This window comes from Cnephaeus nilssonii (genome assembly GCF_951640355.1).
Source record: "Cnephaeus nilssonii genome assembly, chromosome: 10".
Lineage (NCBI taxonomy): Eukaryota > Metazoa > Chordata > Mammalia > Chiroptera > Vespertilionidae > Cnephaeus > Cnephaeus nilssonii.
Genome location: NC_137081.1, coordinates 78,665,868 through 78,689,148, shown reverse-complemented (window position 1 = coordinate 78,689,148; position 23,281 = coordinate 78,665,868). Strand labels below are relative to the sequence as shown.

General features: G+C 46.2%; 1 protein-coding gene across 5 annotated transcripts in view; it reads right to left on the bottom strand.

The window, feature by feature from the left end:
• Nucleotides 1-23,281, bottom strand: part of NCKAP5 (NCK associated protein 5) — a 965,452-nt gene that overhangs the window by 99,128 nt on the left and 843,043 nt on the right. For all 5 annotated transcript variants that reach the window (XM_079782414.1, XM_079782415.1, XM_079782418.1 and 2 more), the window contains 3 exons: nucleotides 16,047-19,732; nucleotides 15,164-15,341; nucleotides 7,456-7,534 (listed from right to left, as the gene is read on the bottom strand). In XM_079782414.1, coding sequence (XP_079638540.1) covers nucleotides 7,456-7,534; nucleotides 15,164-15,341; nucleotides 16,047-19,732 — 3,943 coding nt within the window. The remainder of the gene's footprint in view (nucleotides 1-7,455; nucleotides 7,535-15,163; nucleotides 15,342-16,046; nucleotides 19,733-23,281) is intronic.

Genomic DNA, 23,281 nt, shown 5'->3' with positions numbered 1-23,281 from the left:
CTGATGTGCAGCAAAGTCAGAAAGCCATTGTTATAAATAATAAATGCTCTTAAACTTCAATATCTGACTCTCTCACTCTTGTCTTTCCCTTACAGATAAAAACCAACGTTTCCAGCTTCACTAAAGCTGGGCTCCACCAGCTGCTCGGTGCGCTAATATGCATGCAGATCGCACCTCGTTCTTATCTGTGATCATATTGATCAGAATCATCCGTTTGCTTCTCTGTCTCCCTACTCGATGCAGTTCATAGAGTGCAGGCACTGTCCCTTGGCATCTAACACAGGGAGTGGCTTGTAGAAGATGCACAATTTAATTTTGCTTTTTTTAAAAAACGAAAGCTTTTTATTGATTTTTTTAGAGAAAAAAGAAGGGAGAGGGAGAGAAACATTGATGTGATAAGGAAACATTGATAGGCCATCTCCTGCATGTCCCCTAAAGGGGATCAAGCCTGCAACCCCACATGTGCCCTGAACTGTAATTGAACTGGTGACCTCTCAGTGCATGGGACAATGCTCAACAACTGAGCCACACCAGTCAGGGATGCAATATAGTTTTGTGGAACTGAATAGAACTCAGATCCCTGGTGCAATCTGTAAGAACACACATTTTAACTTTGTCGGTCTACAATTTTCTCTTCCTTGCGAAAAATTAGAAGAAGGAAGTCATAGACTAGAACTCAGCATGCTCGAAAAACACAGAAACTGCACCGAAGCCTGATCTCAGGACAGTCTCTGGCCGTTCAAGGAAAGCCATCCTGGAGCAAGTTGACAGATGGCAGAGCATCAGCCACAAAGGAGTGAGAAGCAAGGAAGGTGACACATGTGACCCTCCAAGCACAGGGCTTTGTACAGTAGATACTCAGTGGATATGCATCAAGTATATACATAACTATTTCCAGTTCGTGGTCAGAGGCAGCACATGATCCTGTTTCCTTGGGTCTGTCTTCCTAACAGGCAGAGTTCCTAGTTCAGGCTGCCTAGATATAAAACTCCCCTTCGGAGTCTGTCACTTGCAATTTTAAACAGGTGAACCCAGTGCAGCCATGGTGGAATTTCCTTGCCCAAGAGTACTTCATCATACCCCTCAGATGTCACCTGGTATGTGGAGAAATGCAGAAGTCATCATCCTGGGAACTATGAATATGAGATTGCAATGATGTAAAACCACTCTATCCTGTTCCTCACCCACAGCCATTATTACCTAAGTAGTTTTCGGTTTGGTACTCATGTCAGTAGTCAACAGAACATTATCTGCCCAAGTTGTTACTGAGAACATTTGTACTTTCCACTCACATTGTGTTTTGATCATTAATGGCTCACCCTTCCTACAATTAAGCCTAAATATGTCAAAAAGTTTGAATTTCTAAACTTTTTCCCCCCCGCATTTTCACAGTAGGGAAAATTAGTAATACTCTTGAAATAAGACAGCTAATTATCAAGGACTTAAACTGATTGGCAGCTTCGGTACTGAGAGCCCTGCTGTCCTATTTGTTTTAATTTTGGAGAAATACAAATGATAGTTGCTTTGTATTCCGTAGATTTATTTGAACCCCAAGAACTTGGTGGGTGATCAATTATGTATTTATTCATAAGCATTCTGGTGGCAAACTAATCCGAGTTTAATACATTTTCTCAAAAAAGTTACTCAAGATTAACTACAATTAGAGAGCAGTGAGTGGTGGTTCAGATTGTGCAAAACAGAAACTAAGCATAAATCATTGAAATTAATTATATCTTTTCCAACAACTCTCCAAATTTATTTGCCTAGGGCTTTCTTAAATGACAGCAAACATTTGTTTGTGTTCCTACAGGGAGACAGTGTTGGGGGGCGGCAGCAGGCTGAGATTGCTGCATGTCTGCTGGCATCCACCCTCCCTTCCCCCAGAGTTAAGAAGACTTCTCTTCCACTTTGTTTTACTGGCTGTGTGGCCTCCCGCCTGGAGTAAGGTTTCCATCCTATGTGACTAAGCACTGGCTAAAGATCTGTTAGCAGAAGGGATGGCTCAATTGCTGGGAAGTGTTCTTAAAGACATGAACATATCCATCCTCCTCCCTTCTTCTTTCCTGCTGGTTGGAAAGTGAATGTAAGGAATGGTTTTTCAACAGCCATCTTGGACCATGAAGTGACCTTGGGATTGAAAAGCATGGTAGGCAGAGCGACAAGGTCTGAGAAGCCTGGCACTGTCCTATCAGCTTGGACCACCTGCCTCTGGACTGTCACGTGTGACAGCAAGAATTTCTGTTCTTACTTGAACCACTGTGCTTGAGGGTTTCTTTCACTCCCATTTGGTGAGCCCGATACTGGAATGAACAGGCATGGAAATACAGTCTTGAATTTAAAAACAACTGTGGGCTGGATAATTCAAACTGTGTCATCCATATATGGATAACAACTGCAGGCCATATTGTATTAGGGCTTTAATATAATAGTTCCAGATTCCTCCTGTTCAGATGAGATAAGCACCCAGGTCCTGCTTCTTGTCTCCCATGTAACTGAGGTACATGATTCAAGAGTCCGTGAGACCCATTTTCCCCTGAAGAAACACAGCCACTGACATGTGACCTGTCCAGGCCTTCCTCCTCCTGTGGGTACAGAGGCTGCTGCACTTGCGGGCCATCATTGGAATCAGTGTACAGACTCCTTGACAACTACAGCTGTGAGTCTGTCACATGGCTCTCTCCTCCCTCTGTCGCCTCCAAACTCCAGACTGGGCGCATTGCTACCATGGATGAGATGCTTTATGGTTGGACTAGAGGCCCGATGCACGAAATTCGTGCAAGAATAGGCCTTTCTTCCCACAGCTACTGGCACCAGCTTCCCTCCGGCCACTGGCAGGCACCCGGGACCTGGGCTTCCCTTGCAGCCCCGGCTTTGTCTGGAAGGTCGTCCAGTCTAATTAGCATATTATGCTTTTATTGTTATAGATGATAAAAGGTTACAAGAATACATTTTGTGTATTAAAGGCAAAATGGACATTGTGCCTCATGACCCAAGTCTCCTCTGTTTGGCTCAACATAGCTCCACCTCACTTCTTAGCCCTCAGGCAGGCCATTTCTCAAAAGTACGGTAGGCTTAAATGACAAACGACGTTTCCTCCTGACACTGCTTCTCTGCTTTTCATTGTCTTTCTACTTCACTCAAGCCAGTGATCTGAATGCCTGAAACTTTAGTTCCCAAGAGTTCCGCTTAGCTAGAGGTAAAACTTTCCTTGAGTCCTTGTTATAATGCAAATATGTGACATGAAAGGGTACCTGTTTAATCCATTACTCCACTGACAGGAGCTAGTTTACCATATTAGCTAAATTAAAACAACCTGGGGAAATTAAATAATGTATGGTCTGTTTAATAAGTGAAAGGCGGGTACTTACTGAGCCCCTATTTACCCCCTGCATAACACATTAGCACTGGCTAAGGCCACCTGGGGAGGGAAGGAGGGTACCTCAAAGATCCCTTGGAGACAATTCCTGGGCTACGGAGGGGAGCACCAAGACAACTCCACACAGCCAGCCAAAGAAGGCGGGAACCTCAGGGCTTGACCTGTGCATTGTCGTGTTCTCCTCTGGTGCTGGGAACCACGTGGGTTCTGTGAGAAGAAAGTAGGCGTGCACTTTCCACCAATGGGGGAGAGTAAACAGGTTTCATTCAGCCATGGGACACTGGGACATTTGCCGACTGGGCTATTGGACAGATTGCTTTCTGTAACTCTTTTAAGTTTAGGAAAAATAACATGTATCCTTCACTTCACGAGTCTGCCATGCACCTTTGTTTTCTTGGACATCCCTTGATTCAACTTGGATTCTTCCTCAAACTCCTCCAAAGACATTTTCTCCTCATTATAGGAATTTCCAAATCCTCTGTCTTCATTTAGGGGATTATTTTTGATGCTATCACTGGCTGATGTTTTTAATATGAGAATGTTATTTGAAGTCCTACTTATCATTTAGTCCTATTTATAATTAGTACTAGGGGACCGGTGCATGAAATTCATGCACTGGGTGTGTGTGTGTGTATTTCAGCCCAGCCTGCACCCTCTCCAATCTGGGACATCCCTCTCACAATCCACAACTGCTGGCTCCCAACTGCTTGCCTGCCTGCCTGCCTGATAGCCCCTAACTGCTTCTGCCTGCCAGCCTGATCACCCCCTAACCACTCCCCTGTCAGCCTGATTGACGTCTGACTGCTCCCCTGCCAGCCCAATTGCCCCTAACTGCCCACCCCTGCTGGCCTGGTCATCCCTAACTGCCCTCCCCTGCAGGCCTGGTCTCCCCCAACTGTCCTCCCTTGCTAGCCTGGTCGCCCTAACTGCCCTCCCCTGCCAGCCTGATTGCCGCTAACTGCCCTCCCCTTCTGTCCTGGTCACCCCTAACTGCCCTCCCCTGCAGTCCTTGTCCCTCCCAACTGCCCTCCCCTTTAGGCCTAATTGCCCCTAACTGCCCTCCCCTGTAGCCCTGGCCCCCCCAACTGCCCTCCCCTGCAGGCCTGGTCACCCCCAACTGCCCTCCCCTGCAGTCCTTGTCCCTCCCAACTGCCATCCCCTGCTGGCCTGATCGCCCACAACTGCCCTCCTCTGACGGCCATCTTGTGGTGGCAATCTTGTGTCCACACGGGGGCAGCCATCTTGTGTGTTGGAGTGATGGTCAATTTGCATATTACCTCTTTATTATAGAGGATAACATATGGTGTGATCTGTTATAATAGTTAACTACCCAGAAAGCAATTAGAAATATGTTGGTTGTGACCATTTGTGTTAATGCTTCTACTAGACTAGGCTAGTCACTTACTTGTTTCTTATTAACATGGAATTCTTGACATTTATTAGGGTGGTTTAAAAAAAACATCTCATTGTATTATTGGTACTAACTTATTTTATAAATTTTGAATTTCAATATAGAGCAAATTTAATTAGCAATATCTTGCCTTAGAATCAACTAATAAAATTTTTATTAACATGATTATTCTTAAATGACAGAAATGCAAACATTCAGATCCACACATTTCCTGATTGTTCTTTGTCAAAGACATTAGCTGATACTTGGTTAGAAGAAGAATATGTTTAGATTTGCTTAGTTGCTATGATTGGAAATATTCTATGGTTACAAAATATTGTGAGGACATGTGGCAACACTTCATCCAGAGAAAATAAGGACATTGGGATTATCAGAGTGCTAAAAAGTATCTTCTCAGTCTTTCTTGTGGAATAAAGATAAATAACCACTGGACATGTGGAGTCTCATTCAGCCTTGAAATGGGTGAACTTTTTTAAAGGTCTGTGACGATCTTATTGATTGGTTAATCCAGGAGCCATTCTCAATGCCATTCGTCCTACTACCTCATGCCACAGAGTGTAGAAAGCAACATTCTTTCCCACCATCCTTTGCAGCTGGGATTGGCCTTATGATGGGTTCTCACCAGTGACATGTAAGGTGGTGTCATGGGAGTGGTTTCTGGAGGAGTTTTTACTCTTCCTTATACTCTGTGCCTTCAATGTGGATAGGGTGGTAGAAATCAACCTACTATCAGAGGCAACACGCATGAGGACTGAAAGCCAGGGCTTTGATAACATTATTAAGTGGCTGTACCTCCTTTGTTGCCTTCCTTCTCACTTTTAATTAAATAAGTTGATTAAATGACTTCATTACTGTAATAATGGCTAGTTTTGTTGCTGTTATTTGCAGTCATAGCAGTTTATTCACATAGTTCTCCCCCAGCTTAAGGTGCATCTACACTTAGGTGAAGACCAAGCCAGCTATCAGAAATGTGACAAAATTTATGTCCATGAGAGGAATCTAAAGCAGCATGTGCCAAAGCACTTTAGGCGGGGTGGAGGTGTTCACGTGGACTATACAGAATGTGTGACCACTGAACACATGAAATGTGGCTGGTGCAATTCAAGAAGTAAAGCTTTAATTTTATATAGTTTTAATTAATTTAAATTAAAATGGAAATAGTTACATGTAGCTACCAGATATAGGGCTGAATAGCACAGATCAAAAGAATGGCTAAACTAGTAAAACAAACAAACAAACAAAAAAACTACTGAGATCATGCAGTTCTCTGGGAGAAAATTCAGCCTTTACGTTTATGTATGTTGTCTTCCAGGCCCAAGAACACCTCGTTATGGAGAAATGATGACTCATGGGGGCTTTACACAGCGCAGTGTTTGAAGGCTGTTAAACAATATTTAACTTGCTTATTAGCTAACTATGCAGAACTGATACCAATTTAAGCATTTTACATTGACAACTACAATAAAGGCTGTCTTTCTGGAATAATAATCTTATTGAGACTACGCTCATTCAGCTGTTTGTCAAGTCTTTTGTATTCCCAATTACAAATGAAAAGAATAATAATGGTGTGCCCGTCTCATTAAGCTGTGGGAGCATAATAACTCTCTGAGATAAACTGTAAATTACAGTTTGCGAAGACTGCTGGGTAGACTAGAAAATCAGCTGAAAAGTGAAGCAATGTGGCGCTAAGAGCAGTGAGATGCTGAGAATTGGCAGCTGAAGGTCCTCCCTTGAAAAGGCAAGAGTGGCAGATACTGATCATAACAGAACCCAGAAATCCATGGGGCTCTCAAGCCCTAGGACATGGGATTCAAGACTGTCTGCCACACCCCAAAGTGATTTGCAGAAACGATGCCATCATGCCTTGGTGTCTTACATACAGTGAATAATCAGCATGCTTGCATTCATAGCCCCTTAGAACCTGAGGAAGAACTAATTCTGCAAGTGTGCCTGGTGGCCCAGCGCTGTTAAAGTTATCACCACACCTATCTCCTGGCAAGGATCTGTCACAGACAGCTTCTCCATCACAGTTACTTCTGCTGCTGAAAACAGGTCAGCAAAGTCCCTGTGGCTTCGAACCTGAGCTCCTTCAAGCTAGGGTTATGCATACTTTTAAGAAATAGCTGACAAGCCAAAGTCACTTCGGAGACAGGACAATCTATAAACAGGGTTCTAGCAGAAGTAATAAAGAAAATGAGTTGAAAACTTTGACAAGTCATATGTACTTAATCTCTTTGATTATTTGGTGTAACAATTATCCAATTTAAAAAGCATTTAAATCAAGAAAGCCAGCTCCCCACCCACATTTCTAACAAAGAGTAGTTGCACAAACTAGAGAAACTGGATCGATTCCAACTTGATTTTTTTTTTCCTCAGAGAACTATTATTTATACTCAGTATTATTCCATGTTGTATTGACAAGTACTTCTCATCCGTTTGCTTTGCAATTCCTTTGCAAACACCTATGTTTCTTCATAGGTTCTGCTTTGATCCACTTATTTTATGGTAGCTTCCAATGTCTAAGATGATGAAGGTTACCACGTGTGAGAGGTTAAGACCCAGTCTTGATTGTGAAGGCATAGACATGGTCTGTGGGAACACATCTTCTGAAAGAAGATCTCAAGGAAAAAATATCTCAGCTAAAATGTATCAAGACATAAATTCTTACCTATGATGTGGCTCTGAAATGCAGAATCTACAACTGTATCTTCTTCATCCTCTTGCAGGTTTTCAGTTGTCTCTTTTACCTGCAGCAACAAAAAATTACTCTAAGTTCTATTTATTATGTTAAGTGGATCCTCTGCCATCCCATCCTCAGAATAAAGCCAGAATCTTTAACATGTGAGTATGTTATGTGTGTATCACACTGAGTGGCCAGATTATTATGATCTCTGAACACATAATAAGGCCCAGTGCATGAATTCGTGCATGGGTGGTGTCTAGCCAGCCTGGCCAGGGGGAGGGGACATTGGTGGTTGGCCGGCCTGCCTGCTGGTCAAACTCCTGGTCGAGGGGACAACTTGCATATTAGCCTTTTATTATATAGGATATACACTGAGTGGCCAGATTATACACACACACACACACACACACACACACACACACACACACACACTAGAGGCCCAATGCACGAAATTCGTGCAAGAGTAGGCCTTCCTTCCCCTGGCTGCCAGCACCTGCTTCCCTCTGGCACCCAGAAGCCAGGCTTCCCTCTGGCACCTGGGACCTGGGCTTCCGTTACAGCCCTGGCTTTGTCTGGTAGGTCGTCTGGACATCTGGTCTAATTAGCATATTACGCTTTTATTATTATAGGTATTATATATATTCTTTCCCTTCCACGTTTCCCCATTCTATCACTTGGCTTTATTACTAGTACGAGTTTTAATTATAAGAGCATATTTTCCAAAATATAACCACAGCTCTGAAAATGAGGATTTATAGGGCACCTAATTCTACATAAGACTTTGGAGATACCAGCTTTGGTCTTTAATACTTAATAAAGTCAGTAACACAGAGCTGTAAGGAAAAATTAAAGTCTAAGGAAATATAATATTCCTCCAGAGTCAGTGACTTCCACTACAAACTTTAATAAGAGTAAAGAAATATACTTAGATAACCTGACCCTTTCCAAGACTATAACTCTCTAAGAAAATGATATATTTTTTTGTTCTTTCCACAATGAAAGATGAAGTGACTATGACATGTAGTCAGCGAACTAGAGCACCGAGGCATTTATCTAGAGTTCCCAGGTCAAAAACATTTCCCTTATATTTGCACTGGAATATCCAGATGCTGAATGGCATGGGATCAGATGGAACTCTAGAGAGCATCTACTAACACTACAGTCTTTTACAAATGAGGATTCTGAGATCCAGCAAGTTTCCTTAAACATGTTTTAAGTGGCCACACTGGAACTAAAACCCAGGCCCACTGTTTCCCAATCTAGCAGCACCAGTACTAATATCATCTACAACACCAACGATGGTACAAACAGCGAACTACTGAACACTCTGTAGCAGGTGCTCCTCACACCCATGCTCTCACAGGCCTCACAGCAACAGGAGGAGGCAGTGCTACTGTTAGTTCCATTTTAGAGATAAGGACCCTGGAGAAACACACTGAATGAGTGACTGCACAAGTGATGGGACTGAGATGCAAACACAGCAACTCTGGCTTGAGATCGGTGTTTATTTGGGGGTACTGTTTTATTCTCAAATTTCTCTTTGAGTATAGACTTGGCCTCAGTGTCAAGACAGCTTATGGTCTTTGGCAGAATGATCCAAAATAGCTTTTTAAAAATACACCCTAGCCAGTCACCTAGGAAGCCAGAAATAACAAGATGAACTGTGCAATGAGTGCAATGGGGGTCTGCTCAGGCACATATAAGAGGGTGCCGGTAGATTTGCTCAGGGGCTCAAGTTGAATGCCAAGAAACCCTTAATGTTATATTCATGATGTAGAAAGTCATATGGTTGCATCCTGACCTTGAGCTGAGTTTAGCTTTCTACTTTTTACCTCCTATTTTTCATATTTAATGCAGTAAGAACAATTATTTACATTTTATGGCCACAGTTTTAATGTTAGAATGTAATTGGTGCTTAATCTGTGCATGCTGGCAGCCAGAAAATGGCAAACTCAAGAGAGGGTGTGGATGGCCACCTGAACCGCACCAGCAGAGCTGTTAGGGTGGAATATCCAGAGGCCAGGTTTCCTCACTTTCTTTCCCATCCCGTCTGCTCTGCAGGGACTTCGCTGTGTGTTCGCATCTCCAGAGGAAGAACGTGGGGGTAACTGGCTTCCTCCACAGCTGTTTCCAGCAGAGCACATTCAGGGAGGGCAGAGAGGAAAAGTGCTCTGAGCATTACTGAGGCCAACAGGTTACTTATTTGCCTTCTGAGGTTCACCAAGCTCGTGATCCTTTTGTGACATGGCCACCAAAAGACCCACTGAAGGAGTCTCCAAACACAACAATTAACAATCCAACAAGAACCATCTATCTTTACTTATAGAAACAGCAAGGAAATCAGTATTTTCAGCACATACCAGTTCTTATGGCAATATGCTCCATATTTTCCTCCACCTGGTATGTCATGTTCCTTTAGGTGTTTCTAAAGTGACCCATTTTAAACTTAAAGGGGTGCCCTGCTAACCTACCTGATGTAGTATAAGTGAATCATCTCCACCAGCCTATAAAATTCTAAACCAAAGAATCTAATAATTAGAACAAGATCCTCATTTTATAGATTTAAAAAAGGCTCAGAGAGGGCTAGTGATCTGTTCCAGGGCACATAGGATTTCAGTCTTAGTGTGAGCACTCCTTATCCCTGTTCATTGCTGTAACTCAATTTTTCAGCATGCACCATATGGTATCGCCATCCTTTCCAGATCTCCCCAAGAGTTACTATGTTTTTCTTAGTGTCTGGCAGTTAGATATGTAGGCAGCATTCCAGGTATACATAAACCACACTTATTTAAGAGTAGCAAAAATTTCCACGAGTGCGTGGTGTGTGTGTGTGTGTGTGTGTGTGTGTGTGTGTGTGTGTGTGTGTGTGTGTGTGACTGCCCTGCTTTCCTTCCCTACTGACCTTTCTGTGGGACTTACCCATCATCTCTCTCCAAGTACCATATTTAAGAAAGAAAACAAAAGCCACCTGTCAGCTCCTTGTCAGAACCTTTCAGGGCTTTATGTGCTTAACAGCTAATGCTAAATGTGGTCTGTGGGGATTTATCAGAGACACTGGGCTTGCAGACAAGGCCCCTAGTTCTTTCAGCTCTCCTGGACTAATGACCCATGAGGAGCAGATGACCCCTGAGAAGGAATTTTGAGTTTGAATCTGATAGATGGAGAATCAACAAAGGAATGTAAAATGGGTGTGTGTCTTAGAATGGCACACCTGTCGACTCTATCCATAACACAAATTTCAATGCAAAGTGGTGAGTGACTAGAAAATTCCATTTACCTATGGCAATGAGGGGCATAATTTGTGTTGGCAGCAGACTCCCCTTGTTAATTACATTTTTTTCATAGCCAGAAATTAACATTAACTTTCATTCATGGTCACGCAGTGCTGGAAGTTGATGAGAGGTTGTGGGCAGCTTCCTGGGGGTAAGGGACTGCCCACTCCAGATTCAAAATTTTCCAGAGACAGACACGAGAGGAACAACTCCACATGGCAAGGCATTGCAATGATGGGAGTGCTCACGAAACCAAGATGTTTGGCTCAGAAAAGAATGGTAGTTGGTGATTTAGAATTTTCTCAGCCATTATTCTACCAGGAACAGATATAAATTGGTAAGAAGTAGAAGGTGACTCATAGGCAATAACTATGGGATATTTTTGGTTTAGTTTGTTGTCAGTACTTGGGTGTCTTCTAATAGTGCATTTCCAACTTTTTTGGGCTCAGCTGTAGTTAAGAACTGTACCAAATACCAGACTATAGCAGGTAACCATTAAATATCAGGGTTCCCATTATAATGTGTTAATCCCCATCATTAGAAAAGGCAAGGAGGAATGAACTTACAAAAGACATGGGGAAAAGGGAGAAAATAATTCACCACTGACAAATATACAAACATGATTTCAGAATTAAACCCCCAAATTGGGGATGGCCTTCTTTTGGAATTCTGCATATATTTCTTCTCTGAATCATCCCAACACTAATTGTTTCCTAAGAAAATGACATTTGGATGTTAAAGCTCTTTGTAAAGGCAAACAACACAATGAAGCTCAGTGAGGCAGGAAGTGATCTTTGGAGGCGGAACTCCTGGAAGGCATTGTCTTTAGAAAAGTTAGTCATTTAGACAACTTCGAAGGAGGAGGGCAAATATGCATGCTTCTTATTGGCATCAAAACAGCATTTAGAACAGAACTGTTCCATTAAGTATGTTGAAATTATAACATTTTGCAGAATTTAAGATTATAATTTGTATAATTATTGTGCTATTTTATCACCACTGGACATTTTCATGGGATACATTTTGATGTTTTATTAGCATGTGCTTTTTTTCATACTATGTGACAGTAGGTGAAGAGAATACTCATAATTTAAATTAAAATACCCATATTAAATTGGCTATCACTTTCCACTGCATGATGAAGGTACTAGTATACTAGTATGGTCTCATTAATTTTGTTACGATTTTTGCTTTGACCACTGACAGCGAGGAGGCGGGAGCTCCCTTCCTCTTAGACTTCTCGCTTCAGAAAATTATCTAAATCTCCTGGAAGGAAGGACCTGCAACCTGCAGCAAGCAGTGTGCATTTCCTTCTGACTTATTTACTACTGCCAATGCCATCTTTCCCGGGGATGCCTTTTCCCCTCTTATAAAGCATTTATATAATTTAACTAAAAGTACAAAGTAACATGGCCCTTGTCCAAATTACAGAGAAGTTGGAGCTAAGTGCTCTGTGCTAGCATCAATGGGGACATAAGCCTGTAAAGAAAGTTTCAAAAAGAGAAAATTCAATTCAGCAAAGCATGAATGGGAGTTTTACATGTTAGACCAGTGGTCGGCAAACCGCGGCTCGCGAGCCACATGCGGCTCTTTGGCCCCTTGAGTGTGGCTCTTCCACAAAATACCACATACCCTAATTAAGTTAATAACAATGTACCTACCTATATAGTTTAAGTTTAAACAATTTTGCTCTCAAAAGAAATTTCAATCATTGTACTGTAGATATTTGGCTCTGTTGACTAATGAGTTTGCCGACCACTGTGTTAGACTATATCTAGCAATCCTGAGAATGAATGTTCAGGTACTAGTGAAGTAAATGGAGGCTGGCTACATCCACGGATTTGTCATATGTATGGAAATAATCCTCTACTATTATCACCGTCAATTAAAATAATTACAATGCCTTAGGATCCTCAAAACTAAATACTACAATCTAGTTTGTAAATGGCAAGGGATGGTGATATTATAAGGTTCTGAAACATTGGTTTTATTCAGAAAATAGTGTGATATGTAATGCATATATGCAGCTATTGTTTCCATCCAAAATTGCTACAAGAAGAATTCTTTGCAGCACACTTTAAAATAAGCAGATTAGCAAGTTTACCTTGAGCCCTAGTGGGGGGAAATGCCCTCAAACTCTGAATTTTAAAAGGTTCATGGGTATTCACATCAATGTGCTGTGGTATTAGAATACATCTTATTTTACATCTAATCTCCTTTCTATATAGGCTGATAACACAGAATAAACAGATTTTCACTGCTATTCTTGTACTAGTCCCAAAGGAGACTATGGCAATGTCATTTCTGAAATTACTAATTTTAGCCCAAACCACACTGATGGTTATGGAGATGAAATGAAAAACGTTGCATTTTACATTTTAAAAAATGACCAGCTGGCCAACTATGCAGGTTAATAATATTCCTCTGTATGGGAAAGCTCCCAGCATGACAATTCATCTTGTAGCTAACTAGAAAAATTAGCATGCCCCTATTGATTATGTATATTGGGGTGGTCAGGGAATCTTTGTACTACACAGAAAATAATAAGACCGTTTCTCGCAGATATTCTGGAATGACCAAAGGATACTTATTACTATCCCGTGAAAGGCTGCAGACGAGAGAGGACAAGCATGGCAAATCACTTTGGCATTAGGAAGCAATGAGAAAGCAAAAATGAAACCGTGAAAGCAAAACAGAGGGTCTTTGTGTTTTTCTAGGGACTTCTGTACAGCGAGTATATACCCTCTGCTGTCAGAACCACATTAAATGGGGCGCAGTTAAACTGAGCGTGCCTGATAAGAGGCTCTGCCGGGCTATCACAGTTTTCCATCAGTTGGATTGAATTTCTGGCATATTGCACATTTCCCCACGTTCCATTCTCTCTCCTTCCTTACAGTGACACTACAAGGTCAGCCTCAGATATGCTTATAACTTGTGGTTTTATAATGCAGGGGGCGTCTACATTTTCAAAGAAGAAATGGTACCAAAGGAGTCAAGAGTAAAAATGGAGAAAAACAGAAAGAAAAAAAAACTTTTGCAAAAAGCATAGTCTGAATATGATTCCAGAGTTTGAAAATAAAAGGCCTTGTATCTCTTTAGAGTCAGAGCTACTATGTGCATTTGCCTCAAATTACAGTATGTCAGTGAAATGCTAAGGAACCCTAAACATCAATTAGTCATTAAACTAATAATTAATAACTAATAATGCCAATCATAGTTACTTCTAAAACCTCTTCTATTTTTGAACTACTCTAGAAAAAATGTATAATTACTTCATATTTTAAGTATTCCCTATGAAAATGAGAGCATGTATTATATTTTAAAATCTCTTTTATAAGAGGATAAAAATATACGATACGATCAGTAATTCCATGAAGAGGTATTTTTTGTTTGTTTTGTTTAAGTGCTTTAAAACTTATGGAACGAAAGAATGAACATCACAAATCAATTATTCAAGAACAGAAAGAACATAAGGACAGTAAGTGCAGCTTCCCTGTGAAAATGTAAAAATGTTATTTTATTATTTTCATCCTCACCCAAGGACATGCTTTTATTGATTTTAGAGAGAGAAGAAGGGGAAGAGAGAGAGAGAGAGAGAAAGAGAGAGAGAGAAAGAGAGAGAGAGAGAGAGAGAGAGAGAGAGAGAGAGAGAGAGAGAGAGAGAGGGAGAGAGGGAGAGGGGAAGAGGAAGAGAGAGAGAGAAACATTGATGAGAGATAAACAATGTGAGAAACGTCAAACATTGATCGGTTGCACCCTTTCCAGGGCTGGAACCTGCAACCCAGGCATGTGCTCTGACTGGGAATAGAACCCACAACCTCTAGGGTACAGGACAACGCCCAACCATCTGAGCCACACCCACTAGGGCTTCTTTTATTGTTTTTAAAAAGAAAATGTCCCCCTTTGCTCTGGATCTCTCAATTAAAAAACTAAGTGCTAGGAAGTCCAGTTCCAGAAAGAATATCTTAGTCTTAACACCTATTTGGGTGGAGTGAACTGGAACACACCACTTCCAGAAAAATAAGAAATGCTTAAATCAAATCGTCAAAATAGTCAATATTCTCTTCAATAGTTAGCACTTTTATTTTTCACAATGATGTTCATTCCCTTTCTGCGTGGCTGAAATGCTGGCAATAACCATCCCCACAGAGTCCCAGCGCGAGGGTGTAATTTTAAGATGACACCAGCAGCCTCATTTGCCTGCGCTGTGATTACTGTCATTCTGAAAAGGGAGCTGACGGGGAGCCACCTCTCTGTTAGAGTTGCCACGGAGCTTTCTCTCTTTTGTTCTCTTCTGCTTTAACTTTCTCTTTACCCCATAATCTCTTGCCCATATATTTTCATCAGCAAAGGGCAGGAAGAGCCCCAACCAGCCTGTCATAGAATCTAACAGCTCAAACCCGGGATGGTGGAGCACTTACCAGGGAGCCCCTCGGCATCTCTGCCTCGGCTTTGGTTTTGAGAGTCTTCTTGTGGTTTCCTTGAGCGCTGCTGGAGCCACTGGTGAGACAGGGGCCCTGGGAGCTGCCCTTTAGCACGCTCCTGCAGGAAACATTGCTTGATCCACTTTCTGTCTGTTGAGCTGCTCTCTTATCAACTCTGCAGGTAGAAAGTGATTCCTCTGATAAATGACATTGCTCTTCTTCAATCACCCTACTCTTCCCAGTCCCTTAATGTTTAAAGTAACCGCCATAGATCGCTCTGTCTTTAACCCTCCGACTGAGAGTGCTTCCCATGACCTTGATCAGATCTTTACCTGATATTCCAGGCGTGTGTCACTTTAGATTTGATAATAGAATACTTTATTTTTATGACTGCTTGTGAGATTGGGGGATAAAAAAAAAAAAACACTGTAAAGTGATTGCTAACTACATTTCTGGCTTAAGATTGGCAGGAAATGTAATTTCCTCTGGAAGTTTCTAAGTATCCGTTTGCTGGGTACAATCAATGAGATTGGCATACTCTGAATCGTGCATTTAATTTGCTTCCATTTCATGCCATGCGGGTACATTCATGCTTCCTAGTGTGGGCTGAATTTCTTTCAACCTTGATAAAACTTACCATTCTTTAATTTCAAAGACCATTGGTTTGGTTAACAAAGTAACATGGACTAAATTATCACTTTATTGCTAACTTTTATTTCATTGTTTAAATTCTGGCTAATGTATAAAAGACTGCTATTATGTGCTTCTGCTTGTATGAAAGGCATGCTTGGCTGGCATTTAATGTTCATTAAGCAAACAACGCTCCCTGTGTGTGGGGGAGGGGCCCTCTACACCGCCACCCGCTTGGCCCACGCGTTACCTGCTCAAAAGCTCGGTCATAAAGGTGTCTTTTGTTGGACATGCAACAGGACTGGCTCTGTTTCTGGGTTCAAACTTCACTTGCTCGCAAATGTCTTGTGCTGCTTTCCGACTACTTTTGCTGTGGAAGCCAGCGTCTGGGGGACCCGGCAGCCCCGCGTCCCTGCGAAGCTCACTCTCCACCTCACTCTGCTGCAGCTCAGGCTTCTTTTTGTCCTTTTTCCGCTCAGCTTTTAGCTGCTTGTGTCCAAAGCCCAAGCCTTTCGCGTCTTTCTTCTCCACTTTGGGTTTGGAGACCTCCATTTTCCTGCTGCTGCTGAGAGCGGGGAGCCGGCTCCTCCGAAAACCGAACCAGCTGGCAAAGGAAGGCCCGGGCCGCGGCCTCGCCTCCACAGACGTGGCCTTTGTCTGCACTTGGCCCTTCTCCACGTTTTCCTGAATGCACAACATGACCTTTTCTTCGATGGAGGGCGAGAGGGGGGCTTCTGGGCTCGCAGCAGTCCTGGTTACGGCGGGATCTGGATACCTCCCAGAAGCTTCTGGCTTGGCGGCCCTGCTGGCTTCAGACCCGCTTGGGCCCTGGGTGCGCCCTGGGCTCTGCGGGGCCCGTGGGCAGCCTGCCGCGGCGGGGGGGCCCCCGCAGGGGTCCCTGCCGGCTCCCTCAGGCGCAGCCACACCCGGGCAGCCTCCCTGGGTGCAGGCCGGCGGGTCTTCGGGGCCAGGCGTGGCGAGGGGCCCCTCGGACGGTGGAGGGATCCGCAGAGGCACCTTGCTGGGGCTCCCCTGCTGGCTGCAGGCGCTGCCCGTGCTGCCCAGCGAGCCCTGCCTGGAGGGCGCCTGCGGGAGCCTCCCGGTGCCGGGGAGCCCCTCGGGCGTGGGGGCGGCCGGGGTCTTGCTGGGGGAGCCCTCGGAGGAGCTCTGCCGGGTGAGGGAGCTGCCTCTCTCCGCCGTGTTGGTGATGATCTGAGTTCGGACCCTGCCTGGCCCTTCCAGGGGCGGCTTGTCGCCCGCGTGGGCGCTGAAGCTCTGGCTGCGGGCCTTCGCCCCGTTCATGCCCAGGGCGGGCTTCGGGTGGGGCTTGTTGGAGGAGAGAGACCTCTTCACAGACCTGCTTTCCACCCCGTCGTGTCCAGCGGCCTCGGGGGCGCCATGTTCCAGTGTCTCTGGCGTCGCCGCCGCTCCCAGGGGCAGCCCCCCGGCCAGGCGGTCCGGGGCCCGTAAACCCAGCGGGGGTCCCTGCCCCGCGCCCCCCGCGGCCTCAAGGCCCAGGGGACTCCCCGGGTGTGCCGGCCTCGGCTTGCTGGCGGCCACGGAGCTTTTGGAGGCCTCGTTGAGACTGTCCTTCTCCTGCTTCCCGGGCACCGTGGAGCTCCTCCTGAGCGGCTGCGGGGACTTCAGGAGGGCTCGGAGCCCGGCCGCCAGGCGCGGCTTCCCCCCCTTCTCGGCAGGGTGTGCACCCCCGTGGGGGGCGCTGTGGCTTCTGGAGGAGGCGGAGGGGCTGTGGCCCGGAGATGGTGGCGACTCCGACTCGTTCACCCCCGGGAAGGAAGGCTTGGGCGCTGCGGAGACGCTGCCACCCGCTGGTCCTTTTCTTCCTGGAGACAGACTGTCGGAGGCTGGGACTTCCAGCGGCTCATGGGCTGCGGGACAGCTCTTGGGGATCCGAAACCCCGTGTCGGCGTGTGGGGCCCCCAGTGTTTGATGAGGTGGGGTATTGGGGACCCCTCTCTTTGGAGAGCCTTTAGGGGGCCCCGGGGCCATCACGACCAATGAGCCGCAGGGGGTGTATGCGGGGCATCTGGTTTGCACCCCCATGTCTGGGGGGGTCAGGGGGTGAGCAAGGAGGGGCTTCTGGAAGGCCACGGAAGGCGTCCCCCCCAGCACTTCTGTCTGACTCGAGGCGATGACAGGCGCAGAGGACCCTTTCAGGAGGGGGGGTCCGAAGGCTGCCCGGGCTGCCTCGTGGGGGCCCCCGGCTTCGGGCCGGGCAGCCGGCGCTGGCGGCACAGGCTCATACCTGGGCCTGATGAGCAGGGAGACCGACCTGCCCGGAGGGGGTGGCGGGGGAGGGGAGGTGGGCCCTGGGCAGTGCTTGTCCCTCGGGAGGGGCTCTCCCTGGCCCCCGGGCCCACCGAGGGGCGCCCACGGCTGGCTGGTGGGCCCCTGGGCCCCTTCCCTCCGGCGGGACGTTTGGGAGCCGCGCTTCGCCCAGTGCGAGTCGGGCTGCAGGTCACAGGGGGGCGCGGGGCCCTCGGCCCTCCTGCCGCCGGGCCGCTTCCCCGGAGCGTCGTGGGCTGGCGACTTCTCGGGGGTCGCGGGGCCCGAGGAGGGGACCCTCCTGCCGGCCTCGGGCTCCGTGAGTTTGGGTTTCTGAGCGGAGGGCTTGCCCCTGGCTGGGATTTTGGTCAGACTTGGCTTCTGGTAGATGCCCGGGGCCCCCGGGGACCTGCAGTTCCTCTGGCACGTGCTCCGCGGGGGTCGGGCCGGGTTCTGTCTCTGGGGGTTTGGCGGGGCTGTCCTGGGGCTGAGGGGCTCGGTGGCCGCTGCCTCGGGGGCCAGGACTGTCCCCACGCCGCCCCCCGGGGTGCTGCCGGCGGCCTCCCCCGCGGGCCCCTCGGCCAAGGCGAAGGCGCGGCCGCGCGCAGCTCCGGGCCGGAGGCCGGCGGTTCCCTGCGCTGAGCGGCCCGTGCGGCCCGCCGTGGGGCGCGGGGCCGGGGCGGTGGAGATTTCCTTCCTGGTGACGGCGACAACCCCCGTCTGCGGGGCGCTGAGCTCGATGGGCTCGCCGTCCTCCGCATCAAAGATGACCGCCACACCCTCCTCCGAGGACGGCCGCCTCACCCCCCGCGGCTGCCGCAGGAAGCCCAGGGTCCGCGGCCGCTCCGGGTGGGCGGGCGCCCGTTCCCCCGCCCCCGGAGGCCCGAGCCCAGGTCTCCCAAGCCCCACGAGGGCGTCCAGGTTCTCCGAGGACTTGTCGGTGTCAGTGGCCAATGACAGGTCCGAGGGGCTTTTCTCGTCGCTGCTCTCGATGTGCAGCTCGTCCAGGGTGTCGTTGTCGTCGGTGTCTGAAAGCTGGAGGCTGCCAGCCACGCGGCCCGGGCTGCGGGGACCCCTGTCTCTCTGTCCCCCGGGCACCTGCTTCCTCTCCGAGGGACAGCTGCTGGCACAGCTGCTCAGCCTTTCAGGTCTCTCTCCGGGGTAAACGGAGGGGCCTTCGGGAAGGTGTCTTCCGTTCAGCTCCCAGCTGAACAGACTGTCGGAAACGCTGTGGGTCAACCTACAGCCGTGCAGCCTGCAGGCCTGGCCGGGAAGGGCCTGGGTCCATGCGAAGGAGGAAGAGCCCTCATCGGCGTCATCGTGGGAATCTGTGTCATAAACAAATGCCTGGTGGGGCTCCCTGCAGGCATCCCCCGTGTCTGCTGTTTTGCAGGGCGGGTGCTCCTTGGGGCTACTCTTAATTCCTGGAGAATATATTCCTTCATTGGAGTTCATGCAATCTTTATAGCCCCATTTGGTTATCACTGAGGGGGGTTCAAGTAACACTTGGCGCTTCTGTAGCTTTCTTAGTCCTTCCAAAATGTGGCTTTCCTTGATACGCGTCGGAGGTAGTTCATCGGTAGGACTAGCAAAGCCACTTGGGAGCGAGGAGTCAATACTTAGCCTTTTATCCCAGTTTTGTGATGATGGCTAGGAAAGAAAAGCAGAGATCAGAAAGGAGATAGTCGTGTGGATCACACTTTTATAACAAAAGTCCATCAATGAACTTCCTTTGTTCTAGTGGTTGATATATGTTCACAATAAATGCATACATTAATTAATTAATGCAACTTAATTAACTAGGAAGCACATTTCTACTTTGCCAGGTTCTGAGCTAAGCAGTATATAATTTAAAGAAAAAGAGAATAAGGACTTGCCCTCAAGAAGCATGCACCCAGCAGAGGAGAGGACCTGAGCACAAATGGGTGCTCTAGAAATTCAGGGGAGAGAGACCATACACCTGCTTGGAAAAACCTCAAAAACCACATGAGGAAAGGTGTTGCTTTTTTAAAAACCTACCTAGCCATTGAAAAATGGCAAGGTTTGCTTTAGTTTAAAAATGGGGAGAATGATTTCCAGAAGAAATGTGATAGCAAGGATCCAAACTAGGAAGGTAAGTTTAAGGTACATTTAGGGAATAACCAAAGACAGTATGGCCTCAGGGTACATGAGAGGTAGAGGATAAATGGAAAAGTAAGTAAGTTAGCCCATGTCTTTATGGAACCTTCCATTCTAACACTGGATGGTTACAACGTCATGTGACTTCATGACTTTGACAGGCAGGGAACACCTGGGAAATACACCCACACAAATAGCAGTGGGCATTTGCTGTTAGAACCCGTAGTGATGATTCACCTACTAACTGAGAAAAGTCAACTTCTTATCCTTAGACATTACCCAATACTAGGGTTAGTTTTGGAGAAGTGACCAAGAAATGACATAGAAAAAACATACTGCATTCTACACAGACATTGGTATTTTTTCATAGTATTGCTAACAGGCAATGGAAGGACAGAGGAGGGAACTAACCTTGGCTAAGCACCTGTTGTGTGCCAGCCACTTACATAGCACTCTGACTTAATTTTCAGAACAACACCATGAAGGAAACATTACCATCCTGTTTACTAGGGAGGAACCTGAGGGTCAGCAAGAGGGTCTGTTGGAAATCACACAGCACAGGGAGAGCTGGTGCAAGGATGTGAACTCTAGTTTGCCGGGTTCTTCCTATGACTGACTTCCAAAGTGGCCATGTGGGGCTTTGAACCCAGGCAGCCTGGCTCTGGGGCCTGCACAACTTCATCTTGATGCCATACTGCCGGAGTCAAGCTCAGTTTCTCTTCTCCCCTCTATACCAGTCAATGCCATAATGGAGATCACAGGTTATCGCCGCACCTCTCTTCAATGGAACTTGCAGTTTAATCACAAACCAGCACCCTGGAGACCTGGTGGGATGTGGGCACAGTGACCTAATGCCTTTTTTTAAGGCTATAAAATTAATGGTGAAGAATTTCGCCATTAATTCTTCTTGACAAAGAGTGCAGTTACCATTGGCGTCTCCACACCAGCTAACCTCCGTCCCATAACTCTCAACACTAACCATGTGCTCATAAGCAGAGGTTGAAAATATGTCAGACACTTACCCTGGAATCTCAGCTTTTCAGTAAGCTGTGAACATTTATTTACATCTAAGAGATTTTCATAAAAATTATTCTTGCTATCAACAATATATATTGTTTGTCTGTGTTTTATTTGTTTGTTATTTTCTTTCTAAAATAATCCTTATTGTTGAAAGTATTACATATATCCCCATTTTCCCACCTACTGATTTCTACCACTCCTCTTCCCACCCCCTCAGGCATTCACTACCCCATTGTCTGTGTCTATGGGTTGTACATATATGCTTATGAGTTCATTGGTTGATCTCCCTCCCCCACCCTCCCCTCCCCTGCCTTCCCTCTGAGGTTTGACAGTCTGATGTTTCTATGTCTCTGGGCCTATTTTTGTTCATCAGTTTATGTTGTTCATTAGATTCCACGTATGAGTGAGATCATGTGATACTTATCTTTCCCTGACTGGCTTATTTGGCTTAGCATAATGCTCGCTAGCATATTTTCTTTAAAAAATTCTTCAGGGTCCTAAGTTGCTGTGGATAGATGCTCTTTGGTGATGCTTCGCCTCCACCCTCCTCTTCCCCTGCACCATTAAAAGCTCCTTCGGAAATCAGAAGGAATCCTGTCAGTGAGTTTGGGTATTATAGACCGCACAGTGAGCGGACTGCCGCAGCTTGGCTTTCTGAGAATGTCTGAGATCTCCACAGTCACATTCACAGTGAAGGAGAGGAGACAGGCTCAGAGCACCCTGCGAGAGCTTGAAAAGGCTGCTTTGTCCAACCCATAAAAGATGTGCTCAGCCTCTGGCCATCCACCTCCCTCCGCCTCTCCAGAGCCTTCCATGCTGTGGTTTAATTCATCCCACGGCCAGTGGCTGCAAACCTCCCGGGGCCCAGGTCTCTGCCTGGTGAGATTGGCCGCATTCCTCCATCAGCTGTGCACGGGAGGTTACGGTACTCAATAACGTGAGAAAAGTTTGGAACAATTTGGAAACTTGAAAAAAAAAAAAGCATGAATCCCCACGGGAGGGACAATGGGCAAAGCTGGCATTTCCCACAGGCAGCTTCATTCTTTGCAGATTTAATCTGGGAGCAGTTGGCTGAAAATGCTGCTGAGGCAGGGGCTTGGGTTTAACTCACAGTCCTTTCCAATTTCTTGACTGGACTACAGTTCTACACATTTTTTTAAAGGACATTATTGGTCTTATTGGGAACAAATCCATCCCAACAATTGGAACAACTCCTCCAAGTTTTGGGCTGATTCAACAAGGCTGGTATAGCTGAGTGGTTAAGAGTGAAGGTTCTGGAATCAACAGCCAGCTCTGCTACTTACTGGCTATGAGATCTTGGGCAATTTCCTTAATTGCTCAGCATCTCAGTTTCCTCATCTATAAAATGGGGGAGTGGGGGGTGCTATTTAATAAGCTGTCCTGAACATTAAATCAGCTAATACTTAGGAAGTGCTAACAAAACTGTGTGGCACATGGTAGTTACTCATTAATGAGGCCGAATCGCTCCATGGAGGGCAGGCTGAGTATTTCATGCGGGCTTTCTTTCTGTTTCTAAACAAAACAGTTCTAAAAAGGTATATAAGAGCCATTGGCTATATATTTATTCATATGTAAGTTAATATTGTATTCACATTCAAATTCATATTATATATATTTATTATATAAGTTAATACTAAATGAGTACCTGGCACATAGTAAGAACTGCAGAAGTTCCTTAAGTAATAAGAATTTGAGCTGTCGTTGCAAGACTGTCTAGTTGGCTGGGTCCCTGAGAACTGGGGCTTTTCTCTGTGCCGTGTGACAGTGTGCTGGTGCACCACGGCCATTCTGAGCCGGGACCCTGAAATCTCTGGAACACGGCCACCTGAGTGTGCATGAATTGTCCTAAGAACCTTATTGCTCCGTTTTCAGGAAAGAGGTTTCCCTAGACGATGAAAGATTGTTCTAATTGGAAGAATTTCAGCCAAAGGTAGAAAGAAAATAAGAAAAAGGCTCTGAGAGGGAGAAAAAGGATGAGTGTGAGGGCAAAACAGCAGAGCAAGGAGCGCTGGGAGCCAGTGACAACGAGAGGGGACATCC